This window comes from Acomys russatus, chromosome 12, assembly GCF_903995435.1.
Source record: "Acomys russatus chromosome 12, mAcoRus1.1, whole genome shotgun sequence".
In the NCBI taxonomy this organism is placed as follows: Eukaryota; Metazoa; Chordata; class Mammalia; order Rodentia; family Muridae; genus Acomys; species Acomys russatus.
The window spans coordinates 2,924,038-2,936,974 of record NC_067148.1 but is presented as its reverse complement, the minus strand read 5'-3'; the positions used below and the strand labels follow the sequence as shown (position 1 = coordinate 2,936,974).

The window sequence follows — 12,937 nt, the reverse complement described above, 5'->3', positions numbered from 1 at the left end:
TTCCAATGTCTCCATTATTATGCATGAATAAGTATGTGCAAATATATTAATAAAACTTGCTGAGTCTATTTATTGTTGGTTGTGTGAATATGGTTTCAGGGCCGAACAGTTTGCACTGGATATGCAATTAGGAATCCCATCCCTGACTAAGGTGAATTTTTCCAGTTGCAGGAGAATTCCCTACTGTTTAATAAGCAACAGGAGTAGCCTCAAAGTGATCTAGGTTGCCTCAGACAGGAAAGATCCTCAAGAACAGAAAACTTGGAGTAGTAATTACCTCAGCTAACACTTGATGTTCTGAACCTGCAGGGAAGACCATGGACACCCACTTGAGCCCATCACAATCCCTTCCTCCTATGAGCTCCCAGCACTGACTTGAACCCCTCACAGTCCCTTTGTTCTGTGAGCTCCCAACACACCCCATTGACAATTCTCACTCTGGATGACTTGGAAATCTTGACCTTCCTGCCTCCACATGCTTAGCACCATGATTACAGGACTGTGCCTGGCTGCACCTTCCCTTAGCGAGTCATTAAAATGATGGGATGATTAAGATGAAGAAGAGTTACACTTAACTATGTTGGAAAACCACTTTTCTGTGTGAGCCTGAGTTTCATCATCTGTAGAATAAGGAAAGAACTCTGTCCTAGTCCTTTGATGAACTATAACAGACTCAATGATTAAAAAAAGAAAAAACAAAAACCCAATATTGCTCATTGGTGGAAGACAGTGGACCTTATTGCAGTTGGTTATAAATTGTTCCAGGAACTATTTTATTGCCTACTTTTTAGGACTAAAAAAAAAAAAAAAAAAAAAAAAAAAAAAAAAATCAAATAGCAAAATGCAGAGACAGGAAGCAGTGACCTTTTTGGTAATTTTTTTTAAGGTTTTAAAGAATTTCTGGTTTTACTGTGGGTCAGCCATTGATACTTTATCAAATAACCATGCAGGAGTGCTATATTTGATGGTAGCTTTCTTCTGTAACTAGAGTTAGAACCAGAACCTGAGTGTTGGTTACCATAATCAGCCAGGCTCAGCCACCCATACCCAATAAACCATTAAAAGAACTTAATAATCTAGCTGTGGCATGCCTACCTATAATGCAGGCACTCTGGAGGCAAGGTGGGAAGATCTCTCTGATGTCCTAGGACAGCCTAGTCTATATATCGAGTTCCAGGACTGACAGAGATTCACAGCAAGAATATTCTTTAAAATAAAAAGATAGCAATAGAAAAGAAAAAAAGCAAATTATTAATGAAAATTGAAAACATCAATTCAGTGATAATGTATTTGGAACAGTGATGAAGATACAGGGAAATTAATCCTTCATTGGGGTCCCAAGCACAGACTTTACCGCATTGCTTACATTCATAGGGTTTCTCTCATGTATGTGTTCTTTTATGTATTAAAAAAAAATGACTAATGTGCAAGTGTTGGGAACAAGCAAAAGAAATTTGTCCCAAGAACTGCCTTTTTTCTTATCAGACTCTGTTTAATCATAAGTAAAACTTAGTTCAAGTTCCCAGGTCTTGGGGGAGCTGGGGAATTCCCAGTGTCTGTACAGCTTCTATTTTTTACATTTTGTTCCTCAAAGCATAATGACTGTTCTCAACCATAGCTTTTGTTCCCCAAAACATATTCAGTGTTTCTAACCACAGCTTGTTATTCATCTTTTGTTCCCCAAAACATAATGCCTGTTCCCAATCACAAAGACAAAACAGATGATTGTTTAGACTGTAAAAACCTAAATTCTGCATCAGCTGACACAGATCGACTGCATAAGGAAAGCCCCTGTTTGTTAGAAAAATGTAGGAGTAAATTGGCACAGATTTTTGTGTATTCAAGCTTAAAAGACAGGTAACATTCTGGCTTGTGGGTCACAGTTCAGCTCCCAAGTATGTTATGTGGCCTTGATTGACCAGTAGCAGCTTGATTTCAATAAATTCTTGACATATGCATTGACCTGGTGTTTGAGTTGTGTTGGATCTCTGTGGACCCCGTAAGAGAAAGGCTTTATCACACTGGTTACATTCATAGGATTTCCCTCCAGTATGAATACTTTTCATAATGATGAAGTCTATAGAAATGTGTGAAGGCCTCAACATATTAAATACATTCATTTCTCTCCAGTATGAATTCCTTTATGTGTTTGAAGATGACTGTGACATACAAAAGCTTTACCTCATTGAATACATTCATAGGGCGTCTCTCCTGGGTGTGTTTTTTTATGTATTCGGAGATGACTGTGACACACAAAGGCTTTACCACATTGGTTACATTCATAGGGTTTTTCTCCAGTATGTGTTCTTTCATGAACTTGGAGATTACTCTGTTGTGAAAAGGCTTTACCACACTGATTACATTCATAGGGTTTTTCTCCAGTGTGCGTTCTTTTATGTATTTGGAGACCACTATGACATGCAAAGGCTTTACCACATTGGTTACATTCATAGGGTTTCTCTCCTGTATGTGTTCTTTTATGTATTAGCAGACTACTGGGACATGTAAAGGCTTTACCACATTGACTACATTCATAGGGTTTCTCTCCTGTATGTGTTCTTTTATGTATTCGGAGATTACTGTGACGTGAAAAGGCTTTATTGCATTGGTTACATTCATAGGGTTTCTCTCCAGTATGTGTTCTTTTATGCCTTAGAAAATAACTAGGACATGCAAAGGCTTTACCACATTGATTACACTTATAGGGTTTCTCTCCAGTATGTGTTCTTTTATGTATTAGGAGATTACTGTCACGTGCAAAGACTTTTCCACATTGGTCACACTCATAAGGTTTCTCTCCAGTATGTGTTCTTTTATGTATGAGGAGGTAACTGTGACATGCAAAGGCTTTACCACACTGATTACATTCATAGGGTCTCTCTCCAGTGTGTGTCCTTTTATGTATTTGGAGACTGCTGTGAAAGGCAAAGGCTTTACCACACTGATTACATCCATAGGGCTTCTCTCCAGTGTGTGTCCTTTTATGTCTTAAGAGATGACTGTATCGTGAAAAGGCTTTATCACACTGATTACATCCATAGGGTTTCTCTCCTGTGTGTGTTCTTTTATGTATTTGGAGATTACTGTGAAATGCAAAGACTTTACCACATTGAATACATTTATAGGGCTTCTCTCCAGTATGCGTACTTTTATGACTTAGGAGACTACTAGGACGTACAAAGGCTTTACCACATTGGATACACTTATAAGGTTTCTCTACAGTATGTGTTCTTTTATGCTTTTGGAAATTACTATGTCGTGAGAAGGCTTTATCACACTGATTACATTTGTAGGGCTTCTCTCCAGTATGTATCCTTTTATGTATTTGGAGACTAGTGTGCTGTGCAAAGGCTTTACCACATTGGTCACACTCATAGGGTTTCTCTCCAGTGTGTGTTCTTTTATGTATTTGGAGGTGACTGTGCTGTGCAAAGGCTTTTCCACATTGGTTACATACATAGGGTTTCTCTCCTGTGTGTGTACTTTTATGTTTTCCAAGGCTGTAGTGACGTGCAAAGGCTTTACCACATTGGTCACACTCATAGGGTTTCTCTCCAGTGTGTGTTCTTTTATGTATCTGGAGACTAGTATGCTGTGCAAAGGCTTTACCACACTGGTCACATTCATAGGGTTTCTCTCCAGAATGTGTTCTTGTATGTATTTGGAGACTACTGTAACGTGCAAAAGCTTTACCACATTGGTTACATTCATAGGGTTTCTCTCCTGTATGTGTTCTTTTATGTATTAGGAGCCTACTGTGACACGGAAAGTCTTTACCGCATTGTTCACATTCATAGAGTTTCTCTCCAGTATGTGTTCTTTTATGTATTCGAAGACTATTGTTCCGTGCAAAGGCTTTATCACATTGATTGCATTTGTAGGGTTTCTCTGTAGTACGAGTTCTTTTATGTATTTGGAGAGTATTGTGATACGCAAAGGCTTCACCGTGTTGAATATCTTCATATGGTTTCTCTCCAATATGAATTATTTCATGCCTTTGAGGATAACTGTGATATTCGAGAGCTTTACCACATTGAATATATGCAGAAGGTTTCTCTCCAGAATGACTTCTTTCATGCCTGCAAAGATAATGGGCACATGTGAAAATGTCACCACATTCATTACATTGCTGAATCTCTTTATCTGTATGAATTAATTTTATAATTTGGTCTGATGATAAGGAGGAATCAGATCTTAAGGTTTCATCACTTTGTTTACATTCATGGTGTTTCCCTTCCTTATGGGGTTGTATTGCATCTTTGAAGAGACCTGAGATGGTTAGAGCATTTGTTACATGGCTCACATTTATAGCATCCTTTTTCACTATGAGGTTTTTCACATATTTGAAGAGAACTGTAAAAACTCAGAGTTTTACCACACTGATCACATTCTTAAATTTTCCTATAGTGTGAGTCATTACTACATTTGCAAAGTGAATCAGGACAAACAGAAGTATTTCCACATTCCGAGGACTAATAGGGATTTTCTGCACCATAAATTTGTGGTTATATTCCCAATGCATTTGGAAAACCAATTAATTGTAAACTTATATCACATTCTGAAAGTCTACTCAAAGTGGAGACTACTATATATCTTCTGATTGTTCTGAAAGAGAGAGGTACCCTGCTTCTTTCAATATCCCTATATCACATGGTTTGTAACCATTGTGACATTTGATAAACCTATTAAAAGAAAATAACAAATGACAGGTTTCCACATTGCATTGAACTAGTTTCACTTTCTGTTACTCATTTACATGTGTTATAGGGATCAAGGTTTTTCCACAAAAACATTCTTGACTCTCATAAACTACCCCTCTCACTAAACTTAGCAACATTACTCAAACATGAGTAACACCAGTATTACTATGGACTATTTGTTCATTAGAAGACTTTGGATATATACTTATCACCTACTGAATGTGTGTACCTCTTGTAATATCTGAGTATTATGAGGCTAAAGAGATTGGCAGTTCTAAAGCATAGCTCTAGTGGTGCTATAATTCAAATGGTAACATCTGTAAAGACGTTCTTTCCTTTTATCCTTTCTTAAGGATATGCCTTACAAACACAAATCAGACAACTGACATTGAGGTACATGGTTTTGTAGGACTTTAATAATCATCAGTACACTTAAAGCAGTACTTTAAAAAAAAATATACACTGTTGCTTTTCTTTAAAACTTCCAGGACATATTAAAATTTCTTGAGAGGCACAATTGTATCAGCTTGCACATGAAAATTACCTTCCATGGCTTTTAGAACTGTGAAAAGGTTCTTCAATATTATATTCTTCCCAATTGTAGCCTAAAATAGAGAACCAGAAAATGTTATATTAAATTTAGGTTACTATCTTCAGTGTGCCTCAGAACTATGCCTCACTTATTCACCTCATTCTTCCACATTCTCAAATGAAATTGCAGAAGAACATCAATAAAAAAGAAACACTTGTCCCCTTACTTTAAAATGGAAAGAGAATCCACTGTCTTACCTACAGCAGTGAGGTTCCTGTAGGTCTCCAGCATCACATCATTGTAGAGAATTTTCTGGGAAGGATCCAGCAAAGCCCACTCTTCCCAAGTGAAGTTCACATGCACATCATCATAGGTCATTGCATCCTAAAATATGCCACACATGTGTACAACAGATAGCATGATACTGACAGTACTGTGAATGTATACTTCACTGATAATATATTCATATAATTCTGTTGCTTACCCCCACTTATTTCCTGAATCACCAAATTATTTTGGAAGGAAACTGAATAATGAGGCTCACCTCTGCCATTTCTACACGCTTTGAATAGGATATGGCCTTGCAAGCGAGATTCCAAGTAACAGACATAAAGGGAAAGAGACAGCAAACAGATCACCAGTACAGAGCACACATCAGAGAAATTGTATGAACAATTACTAACCACAAAAAATAATGGATGAGCTGGGTGTACTGGTTCAGACCTTTGATCCCAGCACTCAGGAGGCACAGGCAGGTGTATCCCATTGAGTTGGATGGCAGTCTGCTCTATGCTACAACTTACAGGACAACTAGAGGTACCTATTAAGACCTTGACTGCCCTGCAAAAATCAATCAACCAAACAAGTAAAATGATAGCAAGAACTTAGAAGTCTTTACTGAAGTTCCTACAAAGAATTATGTATTCACGCCAGTCCTGTGTTCATCTTCCAGAAACCTGAAGTGCCCCAGTTTAAACTGCAACATTAATAAGAACTTGATAAAAGGGAATGCACATTTAAATAGTTAGAAATGGACAAATGAAAATATTAGCAATGTAAATGTCGATCATATATAAACTACATAGGGCTAGAAAGATGGTTCAGCAGTAAAGAGCTCTTGCAGGCCTTCCAAATAATGGGGATCAATGTCCCGTGCTTACATGGTGGCTCACAACTGTCCATTGTTCTAAGTTCAGGACTTCAGAAGTCAGCTTCTGACTCGTGTGAGGACCTGGCACACATGAGGTACATATTTGTGCATATAGGCAAAATACTAATATTCATTCAAATACTTCAAAACAAACACACCAGGTAGGAATAATGTCACACACCTTGCATCCAATAACTCAAAAGGGTCAGGTAGTGTTAATGCCAGGAATACAGGCCATCCAGAGGAAGAAAATATATTCTCTGCCAAACTTCAAAGCTTAAGATGAAGATCAGCACAACAGCATATGCCAGACATGCACAAAGCCCATAATCCAGGCCCATCAGCTACTATTATACAAAACAAAACAAAAAAAGGCCAGACATGTTGGCCTCTGTCTAATCCCAACACTCTGGAGCTACAGTCAGGTGAATTTCTAAGTTTGAGGCCTGCCTGATCAACATACCCACTTTCATGACAGCCAAGGCTACACAGTGAAAATTTGTCTTCAGAAACAAAAACAAAATTTAAAATATAAAATCATCAGGCTAGCAGAGCAGCTTAGCATAGAACAGCAACCGCTTCTGCTGTATCCTATGTGATTTGGGCAGAGTCTGTCATGGAGAAGGCAGGGCTGATGATCAGTTTAAGCCACAACACAGTAGACACAAAGAGCAGGAAACAGGTTGAGTTCTAGACACACAAATCCCATCCCCAATAAGGAATCTAGAAAGGATCCTACTACAAAAGCTCCTCAAAGAAAATCACAAAGGAGAGACAAGTGTTCAAAGACATCATCCCATCTGGGAGCTTTTTTGATTCAACCAACTACACACATTCTGACCCTGCTCATCCCATGATGGAACTGCATTTAGTCTAACTCCAATGATCCTCACAGAATAACAACATGTTCAAAGTCTCTTCTCACACTCAGGACAATCTCTTGTGCATCATCTTGTAAAATCAGAAAACAAATTATATCTTTCCAGCATGCAATGGCACAGAAATACCCCTTCCCACTCCAATAGATGGGAATATGTACATAGTGAAGGAGGGTTAGACCAAGGCAAGAAACTCAGCATGGCAAAGACCAAATCCTGTAGCTCTTTCTCAGATACCCCAGGCTTCAGTTTCAAAGGGCATAGATGGCCTTATACCTGAAATTTCTCATATATATATATATATATATATATATATATATATATATATATATATATATATAAAATAAAGTCTATTTTCCATTGAAATCCTGACCTTAACTCTCAACACTCTGATCTCACAGGTCCTACATGAATAGCTGACTAAGCTCTGTGTATGTACAGCTTTCTATGCCTTTTGGTATCTCATGTCCTTATATTTTACACATTACTCTAAAAGAGAACACATCCAGGTTCTGTCCAGCAGCAAAATCACTTTTTTGCATGCCATTTTGTTTTGTTCTAACTTGCTTGTCTTCTGCTATGTTTAAATCCTCTAACCAAAAGCAACTCAGGTAATGAATGGATTTTTGGGTGGTTCTGCCAGATCACAGTTCATCATTTTGGGATCTTAGGAAAGAAACTCAAGCTAGAACATGAAGGCAAAAACCACAGGCAAACATTATTTCCTGGCTTGTTCTTGAAATAAAGATTTTCAAAGAAGCAGCATTTTTGTATTACACACGTAAATGGCTTGTTTTGCACAAATTGCTTTGTAAGTCATAAGCACTTTTGAAAACAAGTCTATTCCCATTTTTATTTGTATGTTTATGTGAGAGACAATGCCTTCCATGGGCGTACAAGTGACACACCAGAAGAGGGTGCCAGATGCCCTGGATCAGCCTCCCAACTTGGGATGGGTGTTGGTATCTGAACTCAGGTCAGGCCCCAAAAGAATATTTGTTGAGTGACCTGCCCTGCACACAAAGTGCTTTTTATCCAATAAACAAAAAGTCTTCTGGAAGTTAATAACAACAAAACCTAAATAAGTATGGAAATAAATAAAGGATCCCTGGGAACCTGATGCCTCAGTATTTTTTTAAAAATGGGTATGGTACCAGGTAGGATTCCTCCAGACCTTCCCACCGCTGTTACCTGACCCTGGTGCTGCAGCTTCCTCTCTTCCTGCCCATGCTCTAATCTGCCCTTCTGTTCCCACATCATCTCTGTGCCCAGGTCACATTTGGGCAGACGCACGCCCTTGCTCACACACACGCCATGCCATCCAGAAGACACCATCTCTCTTCTGACCCGATTTCCCAGCTGCTCTTAGCACTGAACTAGAACCCCAGAGGTAGCTCCACCGCCGCTCACCCGGCCGTACTTCCTGTGTATTGCTCAGATTATCTCCCCCTGGCTTCTTCTTCCTTCAACCTCCAATACAAACAAGCCTTTCTCCTTGCAATAGACCCACCAAACAGGTCAGCAAAAGAGGCAATATGCAGCCAACACAGTCTCTGAAAATCCAGAGAGCAAACAGAAACCAAGGAACAAAATTCCCTCCAAAATAAGACAAACGGAGGAATCAGCACCAAAACCTATAATCACCCCAAGCCCTAATGCCTAGGCACCAGCACGGGAACATAATCAATAACAGCCAGGGAGATATGGCACCAACAAGGCCAAGCTGACGTACCATAGCAGGTCCTGAATATTCCAACATAACTGAAGGCAGGAGAAAAAGATTTTTAAACCAGCTCTATGAAGATGACAGAGATCTTTTAAAAGAGAATGCAGAAACCCCTAAAGAAATCAAGGAAAACACAATCAAACAATTGGACCCCCTCCCCAATAAATCCCTTAAATAAAGCTAAAGAAAACAAAGAGTTCAAAGTAACCCATAAAACTTACAAGAACTAAAAATGGAAATAGAAGCAATTTAAAAAGTACAAACAGAAGGAATCCTAGAAATGAAAATTCTTGGACTGCAAAGAGGAATGACAGAACCAAGATTCACCCATAGTATAGAGATGGGAGAGAAAATCTCAGGCATTAAAAATACAATAGAAGAAATGAATATATTAGTCAGAGAAAATGTTAAATCTAAAAGTTCCCTGGCACAAAGCATCCAGGAACTTTGGCACATTATGAGAAGACAAAAACTAGAGAAAACAGAAACAGAGAAAGGAGAAAAACACCAGATCAAAGGTCCAGAAAAAAAGTTAACAAAATCATAGAAGAACATTTCCTTACCCTAAAGAAGCTTCCTATCAAGGTACAAGAAGCATACAAAATACCAAATAGATTGTAACAGAAAAGAAAGTCCTCCTGCCATATAATAATCAAAACACTAATCATATAGAATGAAAAGCTGAAACAAACAAAAAACCAAACCAAATCAAGTAAAATATAAAAGTAGATCTAACAGAATTACATCTGTCTGCTCAATGCAAATTCTAAAAGCTAGAAGAGCTTAGACACATGCTTAAGAAAGTACAGAAATCAGCCCAAATTCCTATATGCAGAAATTTTTTAATTGCCAAAAATGGAGAAAATGAGACATTCCATGATAAAATCAAATGTTAACAATATATATCTACAAATACAGCCCCCCAAAGGTGTTAAAGGAAAAAAAATCCAAGCCAAGGTGGTTAACTATACACATGAAAACACAGAATATAAATAATCTCACATTATTAGTAAAACCAAAAGAAGGGAATCATACACACACACACACACACACACACACACACACACACACACACACAGACACACACACACACACACACCACCACCACAACCACCACCACCGCTGCTACCACCAAAACTCCAGGAATTTACAATCACTGTTCATTGATATCTTCCAATACCAATGACCTCAATTCACCCATAAAAAGACACACTATAAGAGAGTGGATGCTAAGCCAGTGTCTATCCTTCTACCACATACACACAATGAACACAGCTCAATATCAAGGATAGGTATTACCCCAAGGTAAGGGGTTGGAAAAAGATATTCCAAGCAAATGAACCTAAGAATTAAGCTTGTGTGGCCATTTTAATATCTAAGGAAATAGACTTCAGACAAAACTCATGGGACACAATGGAAGTGGTGATAAGAGGAAAGTACATAGCACTAAGTACTTACATTTTTTAAAAAATGGAGATATCTCTTACTAGTAACTTAACAGCACACCTGAAACCTTTACAGTAAAAAGAAGTAAACACACCTAAAAGAAGTAGACAGAAAGAAATCACTGAATTGAGGGATAAAATCAATAAAGTAGAAATAAAGATACTAAATAGAGCCTAAAGATACTAAAAAGATACTAAAGTAGAAATAAAAAATACTAAAAATAATTATGAGGGGACTGGAGAGATGGCTCAGAGGTTAAGAGCACTGACTGATCTTCCAAAGGTCCTGAGTTCAATTCCCATCAACCACATGATGGCTCACAAGCCTCTACAGTGAAATCTGGTGCCCTCTTCTGGCCTGCAGGTACTACATGCAGGCAGAACACTACACATAATAAATAAATAAATTTAAAAAAAAAGAATCAATGAAACAGAGTTGATCCTTTGGAAAAAAAATCAACAAAATGGACAAAACCTTATCCAAACTAACTAAAAGACATAAATAATATGCAAATTTTAGAAATCAGAAACAAACAGGAGAACATACTAACAGGCAACAAGGAAATCCTGAGAATCATAAGGACACATTTTAAAATGTATATTTCAAATTGGGAAATCTAAAAGAAATGGATAATTTTCTTGATAGGTATCCATTACCAAAGTTAAATCAAGATCAGAAAAGTAATTTAAGTAGAGTTGTAACTGTTGGAGAAGAGTCTTGTGTACTGTTTTCAAATGCAGATTTCAATGCCCTGCGATCTGGCTACTGCCCTGCTATGGACAGTGTTATGAAAGTTAAACCATTTCCTGTATACATGTGATGTGTGGAATACTCCCTAATTATCTCTGATTGAATGATAAATACTGCTGATAGCCTGTAGCTGGGCAGAGAGAAAAGTGGAAGGCAGGACTTCCTGTGGGAGGGAGAAAGGAACTCTGGGAAGAAAACAAGAGACAAACCTTTTCACCAGGAGACATGAATGGAGATAGATGTGATTATGGGGCTAGAAGGTATAGCTAGGCAAGTGGTTAGATGGGGTTAGGTGGTTGGGTTAACTTAGATGAGCTAGGTGAGAGTCTAAGGCCTCTACCTTTAAATTATTAAACGGTATTTGTGTCTTTATTTTTATGGCTGAAGGGCCACCAAGGGTCATACAACAAAATGGCACCCAACTTACAGTAATTAGAATCCATGCTTACAGCATGAGAAGGCCCTGTGGGGAAAGGTAGGGAAGAGACAGGCTAGCCAGACAAGAGGCCTAGACTTTTTAAAATAGAATAAAAGCAGACCAAAGCCTCAAGCATGCTAGAGAGAGCTAGGCCTGAAGCTGTATGTGAAATGGAAAACACTATAGCAGATGGTGCTTAGCTCTTGTATAGTTTTGCTTTGGTGTTGTTGTTATAGAGCCAGTTACAGTTACAGTTACAGCAATGATCACAGTTTTCTGTGCATTCTCCAAGAAAGTCCAAAGTAAAGCAGACCTAGGTAAGGAGAGAACTGAGATGTTAAACTACAAGCAAATAAGAATAAAGGAAAGAAAAGGGTCCTTCCAGATAGAAAAAAGGAAATTGGTAGCACCTGGAACACAGAACTGTCTGGCTACAAGATGTTTGACAGCTCTTTCTGCTAAGGGCTCACCAATACATTAGAGCAACACCTAAATTCCCAGAAATAAAAGACAAGGATTTGCTACTACGGCATGTGATAATATGACTGGACCAAAAATTATAATTTTCTTGTTTCTTTGCTTGATTTTTGTTTGAACGTCTTTGGCTTTCCCTAATAGTGGGAAATAGTATTTATTGTTTGGCATTACTAAATCATAAGAGATTTTAAAAAATATTTTTAGTATATTTAGAATGTCACAACAATTAAATTTTGTTGTTTTCTAAATTATAGAGTTATAATGATTTGGAATTGAGATTAAATACTTGAGCAGGGTGGTGGTAAAACACAATACTAATCCCAGAACACAGAAGACAGAGACAGGCATATCTCTGTGAATTCTAGACAATCCTGGTGTATACAATGAAGTCAAGGCATGACCCCCTGCTGATAACCTAAAGCTGTTTATGAATTTACAGTCTAAAATTCAAAATGACATATTGTTTTCCCTTAAAGGTACTATGTAGATTGTTGCTTAATAAGAATAATATCCTTACTGCTCTAAAAAATAAATACACATCAATTTTAAATTTATATACAAAAAAGGGGTGAGATGCTATTCTGAACAGCCAGCCAGTCTCCATAGGATGTGGGGCTCCTACCGGTGAACTGGTGCCAAAAACATTTTGCCATAGAAAAGATATATTCTGTTAGTCAATGTAAGGACCCAGAATTAGGCTTGGAGACAAACATGCAAGCTGCATGCCTTCTGCAGTCAAGAGGTAGTGAAAGCTAACATGAAGTAGGGTGTCACACTGCCCTGAGAAGCCAGCAGTCTTCTTATGGGGCTCCCATGAGAAAACTGCTGTCAACTCAGCTTAGCTCGAAATACAGAACCAA

The 12,937-nt window shown here is 38.0% G+C and overlaps 1 protein-coding gene across 1 annotated transcript in view; it reads right to left on the bottom strand.

Annotated features, from left to right (window-relative positions):
- Positions 1 to 1,046: 1,046 nt before the first annotated feature.
- Positions 1,047 to 12,937, bottom strand: part of LOC127196248 (zinc finger protein 431-like) — a 28,169-nt gene continuing 16,278 nt past the window's right edge. Inside the window, exons 2-4 of the mRNA XM_051153788.1 lie at positions 5,490 to 5,616; positions 5,245 to 5,305; positions 1,047 to 4,079 (exon numbers count right to left, since the gene is read on the bottom strand). Coding sequence (XP_051009745.1) covers positions 2,183 to 4,079; positions 5,245 to 5,305; positions 5,490 to 5,616 — 2,085 coding nt within the window. The 3' untranslated portion in view covers positions 1,047 to 2,182. The remainder of the gene's footprint in view (positions 4,080 to 5,244; positions 5,306 to 5,489; positions 5,617 to 12,937) is intronic.